Genomic DNA, 27,466 nt, shown 5'->3' with positions numbered 1-27,466 from the left:
ATATTTTAAAATGAAATGGAGATTTTTTTAAAGGTTAAAAAGCTATTCTATTTTATGTCTTACAGGGTTTATACTGAGTTCAATATTGTATAACTGTATTAATTCACCTGTGAACCTAAAAATTTTATAGCCACTTTTGCAAGAGATGTTTTGGATAAAAATAAATCTTTTAAAAATTAAAACTAAAACCACATAATTAAAACTAAAAATAAATATTTTAAAAATGCTCTGGAAATTGTTATTATGTTAAAGCTGTAATGAGATGCTTCTTCTAAAAAATAAAAAAAAATAATTTAAATTGAGTCTGGTGGTCTTTTTCTCTGTGGTTTCAAACTCTGTAACACTAGCACCCACCCATAGCCCTGGTGGCACCAAGGGAATCAGGATGCACAAAGCAAGAGTCTTGGGAGACTGAGGAGCAGATGTTATGAGAGACAGTGGAACAGCAAGACCTTCAGACAGTGGAACAGGCCTTGGCCAAGGCCCAAGACCAGACTTTAGGGCCATGTTGATGCCCTCCAGCCTCCATTGTCACTGCCTATAACAGGGAGGGAAGAAGCTGAGTGGTTGGAGGCATGGCTCAGATGTTCAGGTGCAGGAAAGATGGGCACAGACAGTTTATAAGTCATGTCCCACACATCCCCTGCCTTGGGATGAATACTGGTCACTGTGTCACAGACAGTGGAGGAGAAGGAAGATTGGGAGACTTGGGGTACAGGAAATAGGGACTGCACACTAAACCTGAGCATGGCAGTGTGGGTCCCAGTCCTCTGTATGTGTGTTCCCATGTCTCGGAAGTTCTGTCCCTTCATACCTTGCCTCCTTCCCTACTGTGTCTGTTTGTGTGTTAATTTATTTATTTGTATTTGATTGTTCAGATAGGGCCTCATTCTATAGCCTAGAAGCTTATGACAGTCCTGTTATCTTAGCCTCCTGATAGCTGTGATATAGACATGGGACACTGTACTCATCTCTCTCTCTCTCTCTCTCTCTCTCTCTCGCTCTCGCTCTCGCTCTCGCTCTCTTTCTCATTTGGTGGGTCTCTTAGTCTCTGATACTATGCATGGAGGCTAGGTCTAGCTTAGGCTCCATTTAGGTGCATAGTCTGCTAGGGCTTCAGAATGCTTGGAAAAGCTGTGCACAGAGGCTTCACCCTTTCCTCTACCTTCTTACTCACTCTAGATGTCTCCTTCTGTGCTCTGTTAAGGTGAAACAGGGCAGGGAGGCTAGACCTAGGTCCAGACCTCACCTGGAAGCCAGGAATAGCGGTACAGGCCTGTAATCTCAGTTAGGATACAGAAGGAGAAGGATGTATCACAAGTTTGTGAACTGAAAAGTGAATTGTAGGAGATCCTGGGCAGTGACAACTGAGGAGAGTGTGGGAGGAGGTTCCTGAGAAGTAGCTCAGGTCCAGCTTCAGCAGTGTGGAGCTGCCCATGTCTCAAAGCTGGGAGAGAAGGAGGAGCTATTGAGGGGAGGTGAGATCGCCACGTCTGGTGATCCATCAGGGACCAAAGGGAAGGAAGAGAAAGGAAGCCAGACATCAGCGTGCTCTTCAGCTGTCTGATTTTCCAGATTGTTTTCCTGCTGAGGAAAACCCAGCTTCCACAGCAGCCTCACCTCCAGTGTCATACTGGAGGATGTGGAACAGGATGGCCTAACCTCTGCTTCCTCACCTCTTCCCTATAGTTGACCTGCTTTCCCAGAGCTTTCCAGCTGTGTGAGAAAGTTCTCAAGTCTAGAACCCTTACCAGCAGCTCTGGTACACTGTGTCTCTCAATAAACTCCTCAAATTTCACCTCCCTGTAAGCATTTCCAAATACTGACATCTCTTTTTTCAAAATTATGTATGTGTGTATTTTATATGTATGTATGTACTAGCATGAATGAGTTTGTGTGCAGAATGTTTATGCAGTTGTAGCAGTCGGCCACTGAGGGCATCAGATTCTGTGAACTGGAAGTAGAGATAGTTAGGAGCTAGAATGTGGATGTAGGGAACTGAACCCAGCTCTGGGACCTCTGCAAGAGCAATAGGTGCTCTTGTCCACGGAGTCATCTCTCCAGCCACATCAACATCTGTTTTCCACAGTATAATCAACTACTTGTACCTAATAGTATATGGTATATATTAAGCACATACTTTGGTATTTTCCTTTTCTCAGAGTCCTGGAGCAATGGTTTGGGGGAGCATTTAATTCTGTTTGTGAACATATCACATGAAAGGAAACTGAAAGAGTTGTCTTGCACCCTTCTAAACAATCTCTGTGTCTTTCCTGGATGCAGACACCTTCTCGGTGATGAGCTTTCCCCCTTTTAGATCTTACACTTCTGTGTCCCCTTATCCCAACACCTGCTTTTCCTGATCTCATGTGTCAGAGCTGCCTGGCCCCAGCTGCCCACAGAAGCCATGTTCTGATCTTTGAGTGTCTAGTGACTACCAGCCCCTGGGTCCTCTTTTCTATACAACAGCCGCATACAGGGTACAGAGCCTTGTCATTTTCTTGCTCATGTATTAGGGACTTAAGTCCCCCCCCTTTTTGATGAGTTTACAGATGCTTTCCCCTCTTAGTCAAGCAAGCCTTACAAACACATTTAGTTACTATAAATTTTGTTTCTATTGTAATTCCTCGGAGATCACTTTACTCTCATTCTCCTGCATCCCTGCACTAACACAGAGGGAAGATGTTTGCATTGGTTTTTATTTGTCCCATGATAGAGAACACAAGGAAGACTCTAGCTTCTCTATGACACTGCTGACATACACACACCTAGAAAGGTGAACTTTCATTGTTCCAGATACTGAGGCCTTGGGTTGATGAGAACTTTGCCATTACAGGGGCTGGTGTCATTTGAGGATGTAGCTGTGGACTTCACCTGGCAGGAGTGGCAGGAGCTAGATGCTGCTCAGAGGACCCTCTACAGGGATGTGATGCTGGAGAACTACAGCAGCCTGGTGTTCTTGGGTGAGTCTGATGCCCTGTAACTCTCAGTAGCACTTACATCCTTCCTGGTTGATATCTATCGGAGTCATTGCTAGCTTTTAGTACTAAATTGATAGACATTTTAGCTGATACATGCTAATGTCATATATGAATGAAGAGCACTGTGGCTTTGCTTTCCATTCAGATGTGTAGTTATCAGATGATACCAGTTGATATGACTATCACCCTGATTTTGTTGGGAACATAAAAGTTCTCTTTAATTGCTATTTTGAAGTATTTACTTAATTTTTGTCAACCATATTTTTACTGCTGCACTATAAAATGTAGGAAGTTCTCTGTCCCAATGTACTGGACAATGCCCTCTCCATCCCTCTGTGCTCTGTACCTTTTCTCCACTCTGGTAACCACAGTTTTCTCTGCCTTGTTGAAGTCACCTTGGCTTTGCAAGTATAATGAAATTGTGCAGGATTTTTCTCTTTGTGACTGATGTTTCACTTATCTTGTGTCTTTTCTAGGCAGACATACAAGAAATCATCTTTCCACCCACTATGGAGGAAGTGAAATGCCCAAAGAACAGTTCCATGTGTTCGAGCTTGGTGACTTAAAGTGTATTTGGGGTATTTAGAGGGACTCAAGACTCTTAGACAGCTCGACCACTAAAAAGCCAAATCCTAGTCATTTTTTACCTCTGTGGCACAGGCAAGTTGGGAGAAGGGGTCTGGATTGGCATCTCTGTTGAGAGGTTCGTGACAGTCTTCTGTGGGAGTGTTAATGACCCACTACCATTATCATAGACCTAAGAGCTTGCTATATCTGTTTATTTCACTGCCTTGTTTGTGTGCCAAGTTTTCCTGCAGGTCACCACAGCCGCTCTGCTTTAATGTAGTGATGGTCATTTCTTGCTCAGTGGAAATAGTTATGTTCCAACCTCGCAAAAAGCTCTCCATTTCTGTCCTTTTGAGGTGGGAGATTTTTTTGCATTTTAATGCATGAATATTATTCAGTCACATCTTTTCCAAAATATTTGTATTTTTCATTGTTTGACAGCTCCCTATATCTTTATAATTAGTTTTAGTTCTGTATTATTTATGTGTTCTTCCATTGATGGATGCTGACCTTGATCTGTGTCTTGGCTTTATGCACAGTGCTGCAGTGACAGAGGATTGCAGATTTCTCTGCACAGTAATGGTTCCATTTACTTGGCTACATGTGGGCAGCAGTGGTGTCTGTCATTCACAGTCATTCTGTGTTTATATTTTGTTGGGTTATTTTCTTTGATACAGCATCTCTCATAGCCTAGACTGGCCTCAAACTTCCCAAATACCCAAAGCTTGCCTTGAACTGTGGATCCTCCTGCCTTCACCTGCTGAGTGCTGAGGGCGCAGGTGTGCCCAGTCCGGGCTTACTGTCTAGTCGTTGGAGGAAGTCTTGCAATGTATTTCACAGCAGCTGTGAGCATTTATGTTCCTACCACCAGCTTATGAGACTTTTCAGGGCTTGTTGTTTGGTGTCGTGGGTAAGACACATTCGGACCTCCATGCAGTGATCCATCCTTGTGCTTTTGATTGACCTTTCCCTGATGATAATGGGTGGCAAGCAACCATTCCTATGTTTAAGAACTGTTTGTGTGTCATGTTTGGGAAATGGCTGTTGAGGTGATTTAAGGAGATTCAATCAGACCATTTGCTTTTGTGTCATTTAACACTAATATTGAATGTATTAGTTAGCTTTCCCCTCTTTAATTGCTTGAGACTCTTAATATTCAGAAATTTGTCACTTGGTGAATAAATGCAATTTTTTTCATCATTCAGTTCAATTATTCTATGATTGCACCTTTTCTCTACAGATATTTTTGAGTTTCTTGGCGTCCTGATGACAGATTTTTGCTGTCGCTGTGTCTTTAGCAGACATCCAAACTCCCTTGTCACCCTCATTTTCTTCACTCCTGACTCCATGCCCCAGGAGGCCTCCTTCCTACAGACCTTGCATTTCCATAGATTGATCTATTTTTAGTGTATTCTGTTTCCTCTTTATGCATTTTTTGAGATCTTTATGCACTTTTTAATGCTGTTTCCATGCTGCCTTGAATGGTTCATGGCTGAGAATGGTCTTGAGCTACTGCTCCTCTTGCTGTGCATCCTGAGTGCTGGGATTCGAGATATGTGCAGCACACACAGGTCTGTCTCTGAACAATTTACAGATGAGAACTTCCCTCCATGGTCTGTAGAAATGGCTCAGTGGTTAAGAGTGCTGGCTCTTCTTGTAGAGGACCCAGGCTAATTCCCAGCACCCACAATACAGCTAACAACTGTCCATAACTCTAGCTCTATGGGATCCCACACTCTCTTAAAAATAAAAAAAGAACTTCCATGCAGACTCTAGTCTTGAGTTGAAGCCAGGGCTGAACATCAGTTGACTGCATTAGTCAGCTTTCCAGGTCTCTGGCAAAACACCCGAGAGAAACACCTGAAAAGGAGAAAGATGTGTGCTGGATTGGCTTTAAAGGATTTGGTCTATGGTTACTTGGTCTCACTTTGGTACTGTGGTGAGGAAGAGCACTGTGACAGTGAACACTGGCAGAGTCTGCTAGTCACCTCCCTGCAGGCAGAACTCAAAGAGAGGAGATGACGTCCCAATATCCAGCCTTTGGTTGTTGCCATGATGTCATTTCCTTCACTGGGTTCTACCTACTAACAGTATCAGAGATTGCTGACCAAGACTTAGTACCCGGCTTCTGGAGGGCATCTTAAAGCCTCAGTGTAAAACTGAACATGTGTAGATTTGCTTTGGGTCTTCCATTCTGTTCCTTGTTGTCTGTTTGTCCTTTTATGCCAGCACCCTGGTGCTTTGCTTAATAGCTCTTTATAGTGGGTTTCAAAGGTAGATATCATGAGCTAGATTTTTGTGCTTTTTAGGTCAAGATGCTCTGACAGTTTCTGTTCTCTGGTTTATTCACATGATATTTAAGTCATTATTTTAGGACAAGGTTTTTTGCTGTTTCTATAGAGAAATGTGTTGGTGTTATGATACAGATTTTACTGAATCTGTAAATCACTAAGAAGTGTGGGTCTTTAATAATATTGCTTCTTTCAGCCTTTTAATAATTTTCCTGTTTTAAAAATATTTTTATTAATTAATTAAAAATATTTTATTGCTTTTATTTTATGTGTCTGACTGTGTATATAAGAGCACTTGTGTCATGCAGTACCTGCAGAGGTCAGAAGAGGTCATAGGATTTCCTGGAACTGGAGTCACAGATGGTTGTTAGCTGCCATGTGGGTGCTGGGAATTGAACCTGGATCTTTGCAAGAGCAGCCAGTGCTCTTAATTACTAAGCCATCTCTCCAGCCCTGATTAATTAATTTTTATCCTTTGAGAGTTCCATATCTGTATCTAATACAATTTCTTCATTTTTATGCACCATTACCCTTTCATCAGCCTCCAAATTCCAGTGAACACTTTCTTCCCAACAAATCTCCTTCTGCTTTCTTGCTTACTTTTGTGTGGTTTTGGATATTTTTTTTTCCTGACTACTGAGTTTCATGTGGGTTGTTTGCATGAGCATGGGAGTGTATTACATAGAGCATAAGTAACTTATTTCTTGGATTTCTGAGACAGGGTTCACTGGTGTCTGAGGTTGCCTTGAACTCATTCTATTCCGAGGTGGCCTCAGAATCCTCACAGTTCTGTCTGGGCATGCTGGGTCCTGGAGTTATTCCAGTTTGGAGCATATCTTCCTTAACTTCTTGGTACTTTGGAATATTCAGACCCCTTGGTTAACAAATTATAAAATAGGGGGCTGGAGAGATGGTTCAGCAATTAAGAGCAGTGGACCCAGGTTCAGTTCCTAGCACCCAGCACTGGCTAACAACCATCTGTGACTCTAGTTCCAGGTGATCCGTCACCCTTTTCTAACCTCTGAGGGCATTGTGTGACATTGGTGCACTTGCACAAATGCAGGTAATATAGCTCATACACATAAAAAAATAAAAATAATAAAATATTTTAAGATGGGGCTGAGGATTTATCTCAATTAAAGGTCCTGGCTAGCATGTGCAAATCTGTAAATTCAATTCATCATTCTGTAAAAATGATCTTATTTAGATTAAATGAAAAATAAATAAGTACGAATAACTGAACCTTTAAAAATTATTATAATCACTTTTAGGAACACTTATGAGTGGGAATGCATTCTGGAGTTCTCAACAAGTGTGTTCTTGATTATGTATAAGGATTTTCCACTTGAGGGTCACATTCCAGTCAATGAAAAATGGGAATGCAATCACTCTTTAACAGAAGTTGTTATTTAGGGGACCAAGATATGTTCTACCATGTCAAAGGTGAGTGACCTGAGCTCAATCCCCAGATTCCAAATTAAGGAGAAGAAGATAACTGACTCCCCAAAGTTGCAGTATGACTTCAATGTGCTTTGCAGCGGTATACACAGAAATGCATTGTGTGTGCACATAGATGCACACACACAATAATAAAAATTTTTAAACTTTCTAATTTAGCCATCATAGCACAGTATCTCAAATCAGACTTACCACTTGGGCACAATCTTATATAATTTTATGTTTACAGAGCACTGCATGACCAAACCTGATTTGATCTTCAGGCTGGAGCATGGATTTGAGCCACGGAGCATAGACAAAGCATCACTCTGGAGCCTGCCAGGTCAGTGAATGCATGCTGGGAAAGAGAGGTCAGCAAGAGGCTTGCTCATAAGATACTATTCGTGCAGAGGTGCTTTCACCAACATTAATCCAAAAGTAAGTCCCATTGACAGGCAGCTTATTCTGTCAGGCATTTAACCTTATGCAGTTTCCGAATGAGGTTCTCTGTGTCAACCCATGACTAGGCTCTCTCTCTCTCTCTCTCTCTCTCTCTCTCTCTCTCTCTCTCTGCTCGTGGAGCTCAGAAGAGGGTGTTGGATTTCCTGTGGTTAGAGTTACAGGTAATTATGAGCCACCTGAAATGGGTGCTAAGAATTGTAACTCAGATTCTTTGGAATTAAGAGTAAGTGCTCTTAATCAGAGAGCCATCTCTTCATCCTCATTTTACCTATATTGTTAATTTTCCTTTGTCCTGGTTTTACACCATAGCTTTTGCTTTATTTTTTAAATTTGACTTGTTGAAATGTTCTTCCAATCTTTTGGTCTTTGGTTTGAAACTGTGATATCAATCATTAGCACTCAAATACTGCTTGCCCTTAAAGAGCTCACATTCAGAGAGAATGCAGTGAAGCAACAGTGTAACATACCAGAGTGAGACAAGAGACACTGAAAATACTCCAAGGAAAGAAAAAGAGGCCTAAGATAAATGCCAAATTGAGGAATTACTCATTTTGTTTAGCTGTGACATGGCTGTTTTCAAAATTTGTAGTAAATACATAGATATATGTCAATTCAAGACTGGATAAGTTTGTTATTAGAATGGAGAAAGAAATTTGGCAATTATTATTCTAAAAAGAATTATCCACAGAGTTTTAACATAATGAGAAAAGCAGCCAGGCATGGTGGTGCACACTTTTAGTCCCTGCATTGGAGAGGCAGACACAGGCAGACCTCTGTGAGGTTGAGGCTAGGGAAGGCCCTGTATCAGAAAAAGACCACAAAAACAAACAGTCCCTCCCTCCCCCCAACAAACCAGAAACAAACAAAAACCCAAAATATAATGAGAAAAGTAAGGTTCAGAAATCCCAGGATTGCAAGTTACAGGTTTTGCCCATGCTAATACATGAATGAGCAGTGCCAGAGAAACACAGGAGAGAATGTATTCCCAGGAGAGAAGGAGGGGGAAAACATTTGGAATGTAGACCAGAGTCAGGACAGGGATGCAGTAGAATAACAGAAAAGGAATGCAGGCAAGTGTAGGGACAGTCCACATCTGAAATCTCAGGTGGTAATGGAATGGGATACCACAGCCAGCCTAGACCCTAATGTGCCAGTGCCCTGGCAGTTCTTTGAGGAGAAGCCTGTGGGGCTAGCAAGTGTTCACCTAAAACAGTGATGGCAAACTAGATTGGAAAACGAATTGATTGTGTTAATCCACGTACCATGGAGTGCTACAACCTGGTAGCCTGGTAGATGGCTACTTTGGGGACATGATATCAAAGATCTCTCAAGACTCAGGAGGCTAGGGAAACACAGCTTCTGTGTTGCAAGTGAACTTAAGTGGTAGCCATGGAAACTGACATGGTCAGATACAGATTCTCCAGGAAATTAAGAGGTTTATGAATGGAGTCTAGGACTCTGGTGAGAATCCATCTATTCCTATATTTCCAAAAGAGGTGCTTTGGAAGCTTAGTACTTACAGTAGCTTACAGTGATGATTATTCAGAAACATCTCCAATAACATTCTAAAGATGAGAAAATGGTGGAATATCAGACATAAAATGGGAAACTGTGTTTTTCACTAACAATCTGTGAATTGCATAGTATTCAGATGCATAGCTGAATGAAGCACCCATTTGATGCTTCCATGACAAATTCAGCATGTTAAATGGCAGATCATACAAACTTAAATATTTGAGGAGAAAAGCTCAGTAAGTAAAGCACTCATTGGAAGGCAGATGAAAGAGCAGCAGGAATGAAGGTGAGGCTGAGTACTTGTCACTGTAGGTATAACCCTAACGAAAAGTCAGAGCAGTCAATGTTAGAATTCGAAGAACAGAGAAAGAATAAAGTTTAGCTATATGATCAGAGCCAGACATTTCAGCAGACTGAACTGTGTTCAGCAATGCAGGCTGTGAGGAAGGGGAAGGGATGGGGGTGGCGAGGGGTTTCAGATCATATAGGATTGGGAAATAAAGAAAGCATACACAGCTGTAGAGTATGAGCTAAGGTGTCCCTGGGAAACACATGGTCCCCTCTGTCCTGGAGATGGCAAGAAGAGTAGGTTGTCTGGCTTTTCTGCAGCTGTGGCACTCCATCAGTCAGGGCTCCAGCACTCAGGTCTTCTGGACATGACAAAGACATGCAATGTCAGTCTGTTATGTGGAACACAGAAGTACAAAGAAGCCTAAAGTCATAGAAAATGTATTCCATGATATTGTAGAATGTTGATCAAACATATGCAAAGAAAAAAGCAAAGCCTAAGAAAAGACCTTTAGAGAGAAGCTATTCAGAAGTGTGAACTGACATGAATTGAGAAGACTTCCTCAGACCTCATTGTAGTTAAAATTCAGAGTACACGGCAAGGAAAGAACACTTCGAGCAGTACGAGGCAAGTGCTTAGGTGCTTATGAGGGCAAGCCACTCAGCATGATAGCTCTTTTAAATATTTCTAGTAAAAAGTTTCTTGTTTTATAAAACATATCTATGTCCTAAAGATGAAAGAGATGTATACGTCATAAGATGGATTAAAGGAAGTACTGGAAAAATTTGTCTTCTAATGTTAATGGAAGTTGATTGCATAGAATAACCAATGAAAGATTCTTCTGCTGTTTTTCTGGTCTAAGTAAGCAAACTTAATTATAGGTATAATAATCCTTTCATTAACATACATGAGACAGGGTGCTCATGAGACAGGATCTATGACCTGCCTCTATTGTATCTGTAATCAATAGAAGGAAAATTTCCTACTTGCCATGAGATATGATGTAGGATGATGTATATGTAGTTGATGTAATGGAGGAATGGAACACAGCATAAAAATAGAAGTTAAGGCCGGGCGTGGTGGTGCACACCTTTAATCCCAGCACTTGGGAGGCAAAGGCAGGTGGATCTCTGTGAGTTCAAGGCCAGCCTGGTCTACACAGTGGGTTCCAGGACAGCTGAAGCTACAGGGAGACCCTGTCTCAAAAAGACAAAAAAAAAAAAAAATAGAAGTTAAACATTAAAGTGACGAGGACTCCCTGAGAGCTCCAGAGCAGTGCCTCATCTGGGTGAGTTCCCCAAATGGTGCCATGCCCATCCCCCTACTCTGCAACCACCTGCAGTCCTTCCCCCTGCCACAGGGCCAGGCCTCCCTACTGCCTATCAGAAACCCAGACCCTCCCTGAAAGCTCCAGACTCAGGCCTCCTCCCAGTCAGCTCCCCTAATCAGACCATGCCCATCCCACTACTCTGGGACCACCTGAAGTCCCTCCCACTACTTCCAGACCTTAGACTTCCATTTGGACTCACAGGGACGAACACTACCATGTCCCATCTCCTCTCTCTGGACCTTGGTACTATACATCAGAGGCTTCTGAAGTGCTCCTAACTAGCCACTGCCACTTCACCCTGCTGAAGAGCTCCTTAGTAGTCTGACTAGAGCCATCTGGTCCCTCCAAAATAAAACCAAAAGAGAACCTGAAGCCTAGACCAACCAGCCTTTCATATCCAATCAGAAAGCAACCACAACCATAATACAAACAGAATCAAACTTCAACTCAGCAAAGGAAGGCTTGAGCTACACACCAAAATCACAAGCAACAAAAGAAACCCAGAAGCCAAAAACACAGCCAATAATTAATAATAATAATAATAATATCAGAAACCAAAATAATATATTTTTGCCAAACACTACCAGTCCTGTAGAAGAGTTCTACAGTGAGAACCTTCTAGAGATAGCCCAGGACACAGAATTTGAAAGAACAACCATAAACATGATCAAAGAATTAAACTAATTTAAAGAACACATAATCCCCAGAACATAACATAGCAAAAACACAGAAAATACAGAACAAAGAGAGAATACTGAAAGCAAGAAGAGAAAAACAAGTCACATGTAAAGGAAAACCCATCAGAATTATAGCTGATTTTTCAGTGCAAACTGAAATCCTGAAGAGCCTGGGACCAACTTTTCCCAGTTCTAAATGACGACAAATGCCAACTCAGAATACTTTATTCAGCAAAACTGTCCATTATAGTAAAAGGGGAAAGAAAAATCTTCCATGACATGAATAGACTAAAAGAATTCATGTGCACCAAACCAGCTCAACAGAAAATGTTTGAAGCAAAACAAAGAACTGATGAAAGGAACGACTATATCCAAAAGACAACAGAAAAAACAAAATGAAGGAATAAATATGGGGACACAAAATTAGACCAAGAATGTAAACAGAAATTAAAATGATGTTAACCAATACACATCTTTCAATAATAAAACTTTGAATATCAATGACCCAAACTCCCCTGTCAAAAGACACCAGCTAGGTGAATGGATTAAGAAACAAAAATCCATCTTTCCATTGTCTGCAAGAAACTCATTTCACCTTCAAAGATAGGCACTACCTTAATACAAGGAAGGAAAAAAATATTCCAAGCAAATGACACTAAGAAACAAGCAGGGGTTGTATTTCTAATATTTGACAAAATAGACTTCAAAGTAAAACTCATCATAAGAGATAAAGAGGGTCACTTCATTCTGATCAATGGAACAGTTGACCAAGAATCTATTTTGATCATGAACATATATGCACCAAACCCTGGTGCATCCAGTTTCATAAAAACAGTACTACAGGACTTCAAGACACAGATTAACCCCAACTCTGTAATAGCAGGTTACTTCAGTACCACACTTTCTAGTAGGTCAGCTGGTCAAAAATAGAGTGACTTCTGTATTAAACGAAACATCAAATGACCCTAACAAGCATCTAGCTAGTGTTCTACCCAAGCACAAAACAATACACTTTCTATTCAGCACCCCATGGAACTTTTCTAAATTTAACCATACACTGGGGCACAAATCCAATCTCAAAAAAATTGAAATAATTCCATGCATTCTATCAGACCACAATGCAATAACGGTTAAAATCAGCACCTGAATGGTGAATGGGTCAAACAGGAAATTAAGAATGAAATTAAAGCGTCATTGAACTAAATGAAAAGGAGAATACAACACAACAAAACCTCTGTGACACTTTAAAAGCAGACCTGAAAGGGAAGTTTGTAGCTCTAAGTGTCTATATTAAAGAAACAGAAAAAGCACAAATCAATGACTTAACATTACAAGTTAAGACTCTGGAAACACAAGAACAACTGAAACAAACCCAGCAGAGGAGAAGAAATAAGAAAAATCAGAGGAGAAATTAATGAAATAGAAACAAAGAAAATAATACAAAGAATCAATGAATCTAAGAGCTGGTTCTTTGAAAAAATAGACAAGATTGACTGACCCTTAGCCCAGTTAACCTAAAGAAATTAAGGGAAAATCCAAATTAACAAAATCAGAGATGAAAGGGAAAACATTACAACAGACATCAAAAAGATCCAGATCATCAATAATGAATACTTTAAAAATCTATAGTATATTAAATGTGAAAACATAAAAGAAATGGATGGATACCTAAAATCATGGGAACCACAAAATCTAATCCAAGAAGAGATAAACAGCTTAAACAGATCCATACTATATAAGAAATTGAAACAGTAATACAAAACCTACCAACTTAAAAAATAAAAGCCCAGAACCATATGGATTCAAAGCAGAATTCGACCAAACATTTAATGATGATCTAAAACCAATACTACTTAAATTATTCAAATTGAAGCAGAGGGAGAACTCCAAGACACCTTCTATGAAGCCAGCATCACACTAATACCCAAACCAGGTAAAGACACAACCAAAAAAGAAAACTATGAACCCATATCTTTAATGAACATTGATGCACAAATTCTGAAAAAAATCCTTAAAAACCGCATACAGACACACATTGAAAAGATCATTCACCATGATTAAGCAGGCTTTATTCCATAGATAGAGGGATGTTCAATATTTGTAAGTAAATGCTATAAATCATATAAATGTACTCAAGGAAAAAAATCACGTGATCATCTCAATAGATGCAGAAAAGGCCTTTGACAAAATTAAAAATCCATTTATATTAATAGTCCTAGAGGAACTGTACTGGAGAGAGCATACCTCAGCATAATTAAAGCTATATAAAACAAACCCCCAGCCAACATCATTCTAAATGGAGAAAAACTGGAAGCATTCCCATTAAAAAATCAGGAACCAAGCAAGGATGTCCACTATCTCCACTCTGTTTTAATATAGTGCTTGAAACTCTTTCTAGAGCAATAAGAAAAGAAAAGGAAATTAAAGGAATACTAATTGGAAAAGAAGATGTCAAATTATCCCTATTTGCAGATGATACGATATCATGCATAAGAAATCCCAAAAATTCTACCAGAAAACTAGAAATGACTAACACTTTCAGTAAAGTGCCGTGTTGCAAAGTCAATCTACAAAATTCAGTAGCCTTTCCATATACCTATAACAAGCAATTAGAGAAAGAGTACATGGGAACCCTACCATTCACAATAACCTCAATATGTGTGTGTGTGTGTGTGTGTGTGTGTGAATAAACCTGACCAAAGACAGTAAAGATCTCTAAAATGAACTTTTTAAATCTTTGAAGAAAGAGGTTGAGGAAGATACTAGAAGCTGTAAGTATCTCCCATGCTTATGAATTGGACAAATTAATATTGTGAAAACGACCATCCTACCAAAAGCAATATATTGATTCAATGCAATCCCAATCAAAATCCCCATGACATTCTTCACATAATTAGAAAAAACTGTCCTAAAATTCATATAGAATCACAAAAGACCCCAGGTAGCCAAAGCAATTCTGAGCACACAGAACAACGTGAGGGTATTACCATATCAGATCTCAAATTATATTACAGAGCTATAGTCATATAATCAGCATGGTACTGGCACAAAAACAAACACTCAGATCAATGGAACATAACTGAAGACCTAAGCATGAATACATGCAATTTCAACCACCTGATATTTGATAAAAGTGCCAAGAACTTGAGGAAAGGCACCATCTTCAACAAATGGAGTTGGTAAAACTGAATCTCAACCTGTAGAAGAATTAAACTAAACACTTATCTTTCATCTTGCACAAACGTCATCTCCAAATGAACCAAAGACTTTAATGTGAAACTGAAACTCTGAAACCTCTAGAAGGAAACATTTGCAGTAACCTACATGATATTGGTGTCAGAAAGGCCTTCCTAAATTAGACATCAGTTGCTCGGAAATTAAGGTCAACAATGAACAAGTGGGACCTCATTAAAAAGCTTCTGTACAGCAAAAGAACCAAGGAAGTGAAGAGAAAATGCACAGAGTGGGAAAGAATCTTCACCAGCAACACATCTGACAGTGGTTTAATATCCAGACTATATAAAGAATTCACAAAACAAAGAATTAGGAAAACAAAGGACCCAATTAAAAGATAGACTACAGATCTTAACAGAGAGTTCTCAAAAGAAGAAATAAAGATAGCTAAGAAACACCATTATAATGCTCAGCAGCCTTAGTAATTAGGGAAATATAAATTAAAACCACTTTAAAGTTTCATTTTATCCCAGTCAGACAGGCTTCAGATCAAGAGAACAAATACTACCAAATGCTGGAGATGATGTGGTGAAACGGGAACACTGATTCACTGTTGGTGGGATTGGAAACTCGTGGAATGACTTTGAAAAGTGGGGTAGAGAACTCTAAAAAACTAAATATGAACCTACCATATGATCCTCTTATACCATTCCTTGGTAGATTCCCAAAAGACTCATCCTACTACAGATATACTTGTACATACATGGAGATAAAGGGAAAGAAAAAGCCCTAAAGAGTGGCATATTAAGGAATAGGTGTTACTGGGGGAGAGGGCAGAGTGGGAGATCATAGGAGAAAGATTTTACTAAGGGTGAAATGGGGAAAATGGGGGTACTTTAACTAGGGAGGGTGGGTTATACAGGGATAGGGAGGAGAGATAAATAATACACAGGTAGTGTAAAAAAAAACAAAGGGAAATGCATTAATTCAAAAACCTACTGAAAAATTATACAATATCTCTACATGCGTCCATGTGTATAGCTAAAGGCTATATAATAAGAACCAATGCCATAAAGGAGAAAATTCCATTTTAGTTGTTGGCCAGAGTAGTACAAGAGATTCCCAAAATGACACAGGCTATTTCCCCAGCCCTTGGTTGCCTCCCGGAACTTGAAAAGTAAGTCCCTAGTGCTGAAAATGGACATACTTTAGACACAGGATTTGGAGTCATAAAGCTGGAACTGACCTGGAAGCCACCTCCCTGAAGGCTAGCTTTCAGAGTCTTGGAGAACACTATGCAAGCTGCTAAGGGACAGTAGTCCAACCCTAGCTTTAAGTCCTAATAAATAGCAACAATGACCAGCAGAGCAAACTATACTGGGGAAGTAGTGGTACTTTTATCTTGGGGGTAATGAACAACTACCTAATTGAATTCAAAGCCAACTGAATGGGTGGGAACTCATTTGTAGTACTTTTAAAATATCAAAATACACTTTGCTGGAGAGGTTATAGATCTTATAGAAAAACACAAGGCTGTCATATCCCTAGAGAAATGTAATTTTTTGCTATGCATTAAATATGGATCATTGTATTATATAGAAGTATGCCAATCACCTCTCATTTCTTGCAATGCATGGCATCTTACAGAGCTCCACAAATTGTCACACACAGAGAGTGTCTCAAATGCCCAATTCTACATGACACATCTACAGTGGGATTTCTACACTTAAGGCTCATGGAACCCAATAGAACAAGGAGTAGAGAGAATACTTATCCATCTCTCAATGCTCATCAGCAAGCTCCCTCATACAACAGAGGTCCAACAAAAAGACACAGATGGCCAAAGCATAGAGAATAAGAGTGTTCAGAGTGTGGGACTTTGGACAGTCCTCCTATATTAAACTTCACCCACACAGGGCTAAAGGACCATTGTGGAAGATGGGGCAGAAAAATTGTAAGAGCCAGGGTGGAAGGTGAATAACTATATCAAAATAGAGTCTTATGGGCACCTGGGACCCTGATCATATGATCCTACAGCAATGGTGTCAACATGCACAAGACCTGTGCAAACCCAAGCAGACTAAAACCCAGCATAGAACTGTGGAAATGGGCATCAAGACCCAATCTTAGCCAAAGAACTATTGGCAGTTGATTACTGCTGGGTGAGGAACAGCTGATCTTTTCATAAGCAGGGACTCTAGATAGGTTGACTAGACCTCAGTGGATGAACTTGTACTGAGTACCTTCTGGGAACACTAACTTGATTCAGTAGACCTTAGTATCAATGAAAGAATGCATGAAATCTAGTTGGGGGGGTGCTGTGGGACACTGACAATGGGAAAAGGGTATAAAGATGATTAAGATGTTGAGTATGAAATACACATAAATTTAATAAAAGATTTTAAATATATGCAGAAAGTAGTAGTTGAGTAATACACAAAAAAACTGAACTCAACATATTTCAAGACTAAGGGAAAGCAACCGGAGACATAATTTAGCACTGCCATGTCATTTACTATGATTTGTTATATCCACTATGGATCTGTGTGTACACTTACCATAATTCCATATAATTTTAGCCCAATATAAAGTAGGTAATTCATGTTTATGTTTGAGTTAGTAAACAATGTTTGGCCTGTGGTTAGTGACATTTAATATACTTTCAGGTGCCCCTACTACTAAGAGATGCCTGGAAAATCAACAGAGACATGTGTGGCATGTGGGAAGCATCAACAGTAACCCATCAAGTGAAGTAATATCTGAAGTAGGTAAAACATTAATGCCAGCACAAACCGTGTTTTGAATATAAGTGTGATGATAGGAAGCTCTTCTATATCATTTCCTCAGTAACTTAACCCATGGTAGAATGTGCTACTTCTCCATTGTGAGCCTAATAAGATGCAGAACTGTGAAGAACCTGATAATGTTCATGTAACTGATGAACCCTTCTGTCATCCTGAACATTTTACTATCCCAAACAAGAGTAAAAGTTCACAGTTTTCTGTTCAATATATTTCACCAGAGATATGCATCTATATTGAGACAGTGTCATTTATTTATGAAAAAATTTATTTCAGAAGTAAATTTTGCAAATATTGGAAATCTCTTCTTTCTATGACACATTTCTAGGACATGACTCATGTAAATAAGCAACCATGGCATGAAATATATGTTGGCTTATGAGCTTTAACAAGACTAATGTCAATAACTGATTCAGTGCCCACTGGGGGAAAGTGTTATAAGTGTAGTTTTTATGAAAAATCTTAAGATATTTTATCTCACTGATCATCATAACACATAACTTAATTCCAGCACTTGGTTAGGAGATGGAAGTGGATCTCTGAGAATTTGAGACCAGCATTGTCTCCATAGCAAGTACCTGACCAGTCAAGGCTAAACAATGAGACCCTTTCTCAAAATCTAAACAAACATTTAGGATATTCTATCTCACAAGACATCATTAAGTACATTCTGAGAAAAGCCCTATTGACACAAGAACTTTAACAATTTTTTTTGTCTCAAGGCAGAAATAAAGATTTGGCAGGAACTTCGTTGAAGTACAAAATCCTATGAAAGTGAACCATGTGTGAAAATGATTGATCTCATGTCACAGCACCACAAGGCACACACATATCACTCAAGTGTGAAACCTTCTGAACATAAGAAATTTCAGAAATCTTTCTGTTCTAAATCCAGTGTCACTGCCCATCAGAGCTTTCATGCAGGTGATAAGACTTATGAATGTAAAGAATGTTTTAAAGATTTCTTGGACAAGTCAGACTTCACTATACATCATAGAACTCAAACAGATGAGAAGCCCTTTGTACATAAAGAATGTGGTAAAGCTTTCTTCTACAAGTCACATTTTACTCGCCATAATATTACTCATACACATGACAAACACTATGAATGTGAAGAATGTTATAGCTCTTTCTGCTACAGGTCACAACTCAGTAATCATCAAAGAATTCATACAGTTGAGAAGCCTTATGAAAATAAAGAATGTGGTAAAGTTTTCTGCCACAAGTCAGCCTTCAGTAAATATAAGAGAACTTATACAGGTGAGAGGCCTTATAAATGTGCAGCATGTGACAAAGCTTTCTACTACAAATCAACCTTCAATAAACATCAAAGAATTCATAAAGGTGAGAAGCCCTATGAATGTGAAGAATGTGATGGCTTTTTCTATTACAGGTCACAACTTATTGAACATCAAAGAATTCGTACAGGTGAGAAGCCTTATGATGTGAAGAATGTGGTAAAGCTTTCTGCCACAAGTCAGCCCTCAATAGGCATCAGAGAATTAATACAGTTGAGAAGCCTTATGAATGTGCCACATGTGATAAAGCTTTCTACTGCAAGTCAACCTTCAATAAACATCAAAGAACTCATAAACGTGAGAAGCTCTGTGAATGTGAAAAATGTGACAAAAGTTTCTTTTTCAAGTCACACTTAGCCTGTTATCAAAGAATTCATACAGGTGAGAAGCCTTATGAATGTAAAGAATGTGATAAAGCGTTTTGTTGGAAGTCAGCTCCCAATAAACATCAGAAAATTCATAGGGGTGAGAAACCATATGAATGTAAAGAATGTGGTAATTCTCTTTCCTACAAATCGGCCCTCACTGACCATCAAAGAACTCATACAGGTGAGAAGCCTTATGAATATCAAGAATGCACAAAAGTGTTCTCCTCCATGTCAACCCTCAATACACATTGTAGAACTCACACAGGGGAGAAGCCCTATGAATGTGAAAAATGTGGGAAAGCTTTCCCTACCAAGTCCTGGTTAGACTGCCATCATAAAACTCATATGGGTGAGAAGCCCTATGAATGTCAAGAATGCAAGAAAGCTTTCTCTTCCATGAACAATCTTAGTAAACATCATAAAACTCATACAGGTGAAAAGCCTTTTGACTGTCAAGAAAGCTTTCTCCTTCAAGCCAACTCTAAATATACATCATGGAACTCACACAGGGGAGAAGCCCTATGAATGGTAAAAATGTGGTCAAGCTCTCCTTTCCAAGACATGGTTAGTCTGCCATCATAGAACTCATATAGGTGAAAAGCCTTTAGAATGTCAAGAAAGCTTTCTACTCCAAGTAAGCTCTCAATAAACATCATAGAACATATACAGGGGAGAAGCCCTTTTAATGTAAGGAATGTGGTATAACTTCCTCCTACTTCCTTATTCTCAGTAGTCATCATAAAACTCACACAGTTGGGAAGTGCTGTGAATGTGAATACAAGAAAGCTTTCTCCTCCAAGTCAATCTAGATGCACATAATAGAACTCATACAGAGGAGAAGCCCCATGAATGTAAAGACTGAAGAAAAAATTTCTTCTGCAAGGCATACATAGCTCCACATCACAGAGCTCAACCAAGAACCCTATTAATGAGACTTTAAGAAAACTTTTTTTCCCTCCAAGTCACAGCTCTCAAGATGTGGGAAATCATGTACATATAAATCACTTTTTCCTATCTCTCACAACTCAGTCAACATCAGAAATGTCATATAATTGAAAAGCTATGAATAAAAGAATGAAAATAAACAGAGAGTAGCTGTTCTGGCCTCTGTCTGGCTTAGATGCTGAGAACCACCAGACAGCCTGAGAACACCTGGATCCGGTCCTCACATGGTGTAGACGGAATCCCATTGAAACTGGCCAGCAGCCCATGGAAAACAAATGATGCAGAGACCTGAAAGTTCAGTGCCTTGCCACAATGGGTAGAAGATCATCCCACACCTACCACTTCCTCCAGGGCTCAGGGACTTTTGCAAAAGAGTTTGGCTGAAAGAATGTAAGAGCCAGAGGAAGGGGTGGAGTGATAACTGGAAATGTCCTTTGACCCACTATGCCGGCAAGGTATAGTCACACCTCCTTCCTATGCTCATCAAGGAGTCGAGGGGGAAGTCAGTTACCTCTCCCACCCAATCAGTCGACATTAGCTGCATGTGGGGGGAGGGGAAAGGATATATAAGCCAAGATCACCTAGAGACACCTCTCTCACCATCTTGTGTGGCTGCCGGGAGGTCACAGGATCTGTATTTGAGTGAAATTTATGGTGCAGCTGTAAATGTGGGGCACCAGTCTTCTGTAAATAAACCCATACCCTATGCTCTGTTAAATAATAATAATAATAATAATAATAATAATAATAATATAATAAAATAATAGTAATAATAAATGAAATATTTTTTAAAAAATGAAAAAACACATTCATCTATAAATTGGTTCTATATCTAAGAAGCCCAGTAAATGTACATAATACAGAAAAGCTTGCCTTCATTATTCACAACTCAATCTATGTGGAAGAACTCAGATGAGACTCTAAAAATGAGAAGAAGAAGGCTTACAGCAAGAGTACTTGCTTGACATCTGAGCGTACATGTATGTGAGACTGGACAAAGAGACTATGAAGACTTGCTACCACAAGGAAGACATTACTGATCAGAAAACACGTATTTGTGTGATATACCATGTCTATGAGAGTGTCCCAAGGTTTCTACCGAAAGTATTCTGAATTTAAGTGATTCACATATGTGAGGCAGCCCATGAATTTAAAATGTAGAAAAGCTTCAAGTAGTGATGCAAATCTCAGTGAACATTACTTCACGTGCAGTTGAATTACACTGTCAAGTGTCTTTAAAATCAAGTTTTCTAGCATAACACGCTATCCACTGACATTGGAAATTTCACATAATTAAGGGCCTATTAAAGACCATTGGAAAATTTTAGTAAATATTCTTGCCTATCAAAGGGGATGAGCATCATCACTTTTCATGGGGTAGGCATGGTTTCATACCAGAACAAAAATAAGTATATTACCCTCAGTGAAGGCAGTGACATACCAATAGCTATGTCTTATGAGATTCGTTGCATTAGGAAAAGAAGGAATTTCTGGGAAGAGGCAATTATTTGTGTTTAACAATACCATGCTACAAATGGACACCACATGAGAAGATGCAGGGAGTTGAAACACTTCTTGTAGGAGTGGCCACATGATTATATAGTGACCTGAAGCCATTGAACTCTGCGTGGAAGATATTGTATTCGAATTTTCAATTTTTCAGATTAATTATTATTTATGTATATGTGTGCAAGTGTCCACAGAGGCCAAAGGAGGGTGTTAGATACCTGGAGCTGAAATTCCCACCTAGTATTTGTGCTCAAAAGCCAACTCTTGTCCTCTCCAAGAGCAACATTCACGTAAGGCCAAGCCATCTTTCCAAGCACTTGTGTTCAAATTATAAAACTTAACCATGATATTGGGAGAATTGCAATGGATGGAATACAAATCAAATGACTGTGTTATGTATGTCATAGTCATTTTGAAGTGGAGATGCGCTAAGTATCATTGTAAAGCAGGCTTTTGCTGTCTGCTTTCAAGCTTCCAGTATACTTCCACAATCTACCCCAGCTGCCAAGTGGTTTTATCACAATGGTATGAGTTTTTAATTGTTACATTATTCTTCCTGATAGTAAATATGTTTTACATAAGTGGAAGCTTTTCGTACACTCTTTGTGAAAAACATTCAAATAAATTGAAAATGTTAACCTAGAAATCATGTCCCAAGGGGCTGGAGAGATTTCTCAATGGTTAAGAGCACTGGCTGCTTTCGCAGTGAACCTGGGTTCAATTCCCAACACCCACATATCAGCTAACAACTGTCTAACTCCAGTTCTAGGGGATGCCCACTTATGAACTCGGCAGGCATTGCACAACATGTGTGCATTTAAATGCATGTAGGCAAAACACTCACATACACAAAATAAAAATAATAAAAATTTTTAATGATCATGCGCCGTGTTTTAATTGGAGTCGTCAATGTGAACCTATAATCATCCCATACTGAATTATTCATTACTTTGTCATTGTTTTTGTTTGCACTCATGGGATGTTAACTCTGACCAGTATTGTATTCATGAATGTTGTTATTGTATATGTGGACATTAATTTCTCTATTCCTGTGCCATCATTAGGGAATATTATGTGTACTCATCAGCCAGTTTCCTGTGATGGGTAATAACTTATATTCCACCTTCAGGAGTACTCATTTCTTCCAACTCATCATGTCATCAGTCCTGTTTGGTCTGTCTGCTGTGATTTTGTTTCTCTAGTTCCCAAATATGTTGAGGATATTGTATGTCTTACATATGTCCTATAACATTTGGTCATTCAAGTCTTTTCTCTGTTTGTTCTAGGCTCTCTTTATTGCTTTCTTTTTTCAAAGTAGTGGACTTATGTGACATATGTGAGTTAAGTTATCCTGATGTGTTGATTCTGTTTTTACTCTACATGTGTGTAATCTGATGAACAGTTTGTTAGTATCGGGTCCAAAGCATATCTCACTTGCCACAGGTTCTGGACATCTAGCTGAAAACAGCACAGCTGACAGGTTGTTTTGTTCCACAACAATGCAGATAGGTCTCAGTGAAATGAGACATCACAGGCAGAGGCTGGCCATTTCTCAGCCTGTGCTGTTGCCAGTGCAAACTTTCAAGCCTCTGGAACATTTTGGAAGCATCTGCACAGAATATGATCATTTCTCCCCACCGCTTCCCTTCCCCAAGGACATCTATCATTGACTGCCTCAGGCCATGTAGAGTTCTCTACTGCTTAGCTTTCCTGTTTCCACCCTACCACATTCTGTTGTGTCTGTCCTCCACACAACAGAGGAACCCTTTCAAATGATTCTTTTTCTTACAAGTCCTCATCTTTGATCATCAACAGCATGTGACAGTTTTTAATCATTTTGTACTACTGTTTCAAAAGACCAGAATTGGAAAAGTTTGCAAGACATTTTAAAAATTGTTGCTATATTATTTACATCTTTTAATAAGATATCTGTGTATACATAAATCATAAATGGCATAGCCATATGTGCAAAGTTAAGCATAAATATTGTTAGGAGCTAGGTTTTCCCAGAGGAAGCCCTGCCTTAAAATACCAGTCATGAAGTGTTGGGGACCCCTGCTGTCTAAGGTAGCAGTCTCTACATGTCTGGATAGCCGCAAGTCGGCTTGGCGTTCATATGCAGAGCCTCCCTTTCTCAGCTGGGCGCCTTCCTACTCTCTTCCTGACTCACCTTTTGAAGTGGCCGCCACAGATGCCCTACCAAAAACATGGCCTCTGGCATAGGAACTGCCAGGTTTTCCTGTGTGATAATCAGGCAATGTCTAACAGCCTGGCAGAAGCCCACCACCACATGTAAATGGGGCATCCTACAAAGCACCTATCAACTAAGGCTTTTGCCACTGCCTTCACACTATAAATATCCTGGTTTTCCCCTTAATAAATTGGAGCTGCATCAGGAGCTGAGCTGTACCAGTCTCTTATTCAGTCTCTCCGGAGGGGGCTGTCCCTTCGTAAACAATGACTCGCGAAGACCCTGCTTTCACCGTTCCCGCACCTCCCCTCGTGACCTGGCGGCTGACGGATCTCGAACCTAGAGGGAGTGCCCGGTAGCTTGGAACGGAACTCACCTGGAAATGCAGTGACCAGTAGAGTCGCCAGCATCCAGTAGTCGCGGAGACCCTCAGCAATGCGGCACAGGCACCAGCCAGCAGCTGGCGCTCCGCGAAACCCGCACGCCCATAATGAAGACCTTGACTTTCTTACATCATGCACCCATGGATTGGAACCATGCACTATCAGTCAAGTTCTGAAAAGGTGGGGCCGGAAGACCTGTCAAATCAGAAGCACTGTGATGAGAAATGTACAATTAGGCTAATACACTATGGACAGGCTTTCAGAGTTCTGACCTTTGTTCCCGTGTGTGAATTGGAGTTTGCTACTCTCGGTCTTTAAAAGTCTGCTTGGGGAGAACTACAGGGAAGAAGCTGTATGCCATGTTTTATGGTCTAGGGATCTTGATTGAGTTCCTTTTCTCTACCTGTTATAGAAGAAAAAGGAAGATGCCTGGGCACAGCAGGCAACAATCTACGGGAAGTAAAACAACACATACACAGTTACACAGAGGAAGATTCCACAATAGAGGAGACGATGAAACCCAAAGGGCCTGGATCTTATAAGATATAGGGCAGGACCCCCTTCCTTAATTTTGGCTCCATGAACTTAAGGAAGGGAGGACATATAGGCCCACAACTCCAAGCTGAGATGTCTAGGACCTGCCTTGACTCAAATGGTCTGCACTGGTCAGTCAGAAGGGGTCTTGCCAGAAGGAGAAAAACCTTGTCAGGCCTTTGTCTCCTGTGAGGAAGAAGCCTGAAGTTTGCCACCATCACTGCCTTAGTGGCTCTTTTCTGGTCTGTTTGCCTGTCAGGTGTTCTGTGCTTTACTCCCTCAGCTTCAAGCTAGAAATGATATGTGTCATGTGTCCTGAGAGGGTGAGGGAAGCTGTGTATTAGTAGGAAGCTGGAGGTTGTTACCTTGGCTCTCCGTATTTACTGCAGAATACCCAGGCATTATCCTTCAGTTTGGGCAAATGTATCAGCTCTGCCCCCTGTTGTTGTGGTGCAGCTGAATCAACTGGTCTATCTGGGCAACTGGTCTATCCTGATCTTTTGCTGCAGAGGCACATGAGCCCTGGGCAACTGGTCTATCCTGATCCTTCACTGAAGAGGCACATGAGCCCTGGTGGCAGTCCTCTCTGTCATTCTGCCCCGTAGTGTGTCCTGCATCTTGAGCCAGGGATGGGAAGCTGTATCCCACTACCTGTACCACTGAACACTGGCACCTTGTCTATCTCATGTGTCCTTGGGATTATATTCACCAAAGCGCCCTTTTCATTCTCCATTGCTCTCACCCCAGCCTTGGCTGACTTTTAAATTGCTCTACTCCTCCTTTAGCTGGTATCACATGCCTGCTGCAGTAGGGCCAAACCCCTGTCCTTTGTGGAAGTGAAGATAGGAGCTCAAGGCAGGGGCAAGCAAACTTCAGTCGCCCAGGCCCTGCCTGTTCCACCTCACCCTCTTTCCTGTACCTCCCAGTGATAGGTCTGGGGGTAGGGAGAATCCCTCCCTGAAATACCTTTTGAGGGGTCCCAGCACCCCGGCAGAGCTGTAGGAGTACAACGTGGGACCAGGGTGTTCTAGATTTTCTTTCACTGTGATAAAACATTGAACCAAAAGCAGCTTAGGAAGGGGAAGAAGGGGTTAATTTGGCGTAGACTTCCAGGTTACACAGTCCATTGAGGACAGTAAGGGCAGGAACTTGAAGCAGAAACCATGGAGAAACACTGCTTCTGGATCTCATGCTGGTTCCTGGTTGTCTTTTACACAATACAGGACAACCTGTACAGGTGCAATATTCCCCACATTGAGCTGGGAACCCCTTCATCAATTAGTGATCAAGACAATACCCCTAACACACATGCCCACAAGACAGTCTAATCTGGGAAATTCTTCATTTGAAACTGCCTTCTCAAATGATCCTAGACTGTGGCAAGTAGTCTATGAAACCTAACTAGGGAACAGGGGTATAAAGATGTGAAGAACCAAAGAGAATTGGAGGAACTTGGGCGATGGCTCAGTGATTAGTTGCATGGGTTACTCTTGCAAAGGACTCATGTTTGATTACTAGCATCCACATGATAACTAATGACTATCTGTATCTCTAGTTGCAGGACTTCAACACCCTCTTCTTGCATCCATGAGCACTCATGTATGTCCAGGAAAAACTCATATATGTAAAAAAAAAAAAAAGAGGCTTGGATACAAGAGACTGTGAAGAGAGAAAATACCCGAAGTCATGTCACAATTAGTATCCAAGATTTATTAGGGAGCCATGGTGGTTTCCTAGCTCTGATCCCCCCACTTCTACCCCTAACCTGGGGAAGGAAACAAGCCTAGTTTAATTGATGAAATGGCTCAGATTCTCAAGAGTAAGACAGGTTGGGCAGTGGCATTCTCTACTTGTCATCCTTTTGGCATCGGGCCTCAGCCCTAGGATTTCCAGAGTTCCTTGGAGTTGAGTCCTGTTCACTTAGTCACATGAATCAGAGGAGGACTCACAGAAAACAGGAACTACACCAGAAATCTGCCCAGAAAATATGGAGTTTCCCTGGTTTTATATTTTGCAAGTCCCTCTGACCTCAAATCTGTCCCTCTCCACCATGTGTGTTTGTTTTGTTGATCTTACTTTGTTTCTCAGACAGGGTCTCATTCTGTAGCCATGTTTGACCTTGAGTATATATCTAACATCCTGCCTCAGAGTCAGAAGAAGCTAAGATATGAGGTCTCAGAAAAGACTTTTTTTTAACTTCTGAAGGAAGCAATGTGGAGTTTCCCATGTCCCAGCACTGCTGACAGGAGGAACAGATTTTGTGGACCCTCTTTGGGGAGATGAGAGAGAAGTGCCTGGGGACCCAACAGGGAAAATAATGGCAGAAGACAGAGGAAACCAGAAGTCAGCCCCACCATGCTTCTTCTTCTGATTTTTCAGAATGTTCTCCTAATGAAATTTACAACTACACAGTTCCCTAAGCTAGAGTGTAAAGAATGAAGGATGTGGAATCAGGGTGGCCTCCTGCTGTGATTTAAATATGAAATGTATTCAGTAGGGTCAAGTACTAAAATGCTTGGTCCACAGTTGGTGGTGATGTTTATGGTAGTTATGGAATCTTCAGGGGGTAGAGCCTGGCTAGAAGAACTAAGCCAATGATATGGGTCTTTAGGGTTTCTCTCTCTCTCTCTCTCTCTCTCTCTCTCTCTCTCTCAACTTTTATGGTGATCATTCTAATTCCAGCTTTTGCCTCTATGCTTTGTTTTGCAGTTTTT

At 40.4% G+C, this 27,466-nt stretch overlaps 1 protein-coding gene and 1 long non-coding RNA gene across 3 annotated transcripts in view; both read left to right on the top strand.

Annotated features, from left to right (window-relative positions):
- LOC115067410 overlaps positions 1 to 6,125 on the top strand; it is a 69,155-nt gene extending 63,030 nt beyond the window's left edge. The window contains exons 3-4 of the long non-coding RNA XR_003846836.1: positions 2,837 to 2,963; positions 3,458 to 6,125. This is a non-coding gene — a long non-coding RNA (uncharacterized LOC115067410). The remainder of the gene's footprint in view (positions 1 to 2,836; positions 2,964 to 3,457) is intronic.
- A 1,015-nt stretch (positions 6,126 to 7,140) lies between these two features.
- LOC103748734 (zinc finger protein 809-like) lies at positions 7,141 to 20,258 on the top strand. Of its 2 annotated transcripts, none has more exons than XM_029555161.1 (4): positions 7,141 to 7,282; positions 7,527 to 7,619; positions 17,390 to 17,487; positions 18,918 to 20,258. In XM_029555161.1, exons 1-4 carry the CDS (start codon positions 7,213 to 7,215, stop codon positions 18,930 to 18,932), a joined length of 276 nt encoding a protein of 91 aa, XP_029411021.1. In that variant the 5' UTR covers positions 7,141 to 7,212; the 3' UTR covers positions 18,933 to 20,258. The 2 variants fall into 2 exon arrangements, with proteins under 2 accessions (XP_029411021.1, XP_029411020.1); XM_029555160.1 differs by lacking the exon at positions 18,918 to 20,258 and adding an exon at positions 18,247 to 18,379.
- The last annotated feature ends 7,208 nt before the right edge of the window (positions 20,259 to 27,466 follow it).

The sequence above is a fragment of the Nannospalax galili genome, unplaced genomic scaffold, assembly GCF_000622305.1.
Source record: "Nannospalax galili isolate Female #2095 unplaced genomic scaffold, S.galili_v1.0 scaffold664, whole genome shotgun sequence".
Taxonomy (NCBI): domain Eukaryota; kingdom Metazoa; phylum Chordata; class Mammalia; order Rodentia; family Spalacidae; genus Nannospalax; species Nannospalax galili.
Note: the sequence above shows the minus strand (reverse complement) of the source record. Positions and strands in the feature narration are given on the sequence as shown.

Coding starts and splice junctions, on each gene's coding strand:
- LOC103748734 (XM_029555160.1), top strand. CDS start 7,213: ATGGGAATGCAATCACTCTTTAACAGAAGTTGTTATTTAGGGGACCAA. Junction 7,283..7,526: donor TATGTTCTACCATGTCAAAG/GTGAGTGACCTG, acceptor TTATGTTTACAG/AGCACTGCATGACCAAACCT. Junction 17,488..18,246: donor CAAGTGAAGTAATATCTGAA/GTAGGTAAAACA, acceptor TTTTGTCTCAAG/GCAGAAATAAAGATTTGGCA.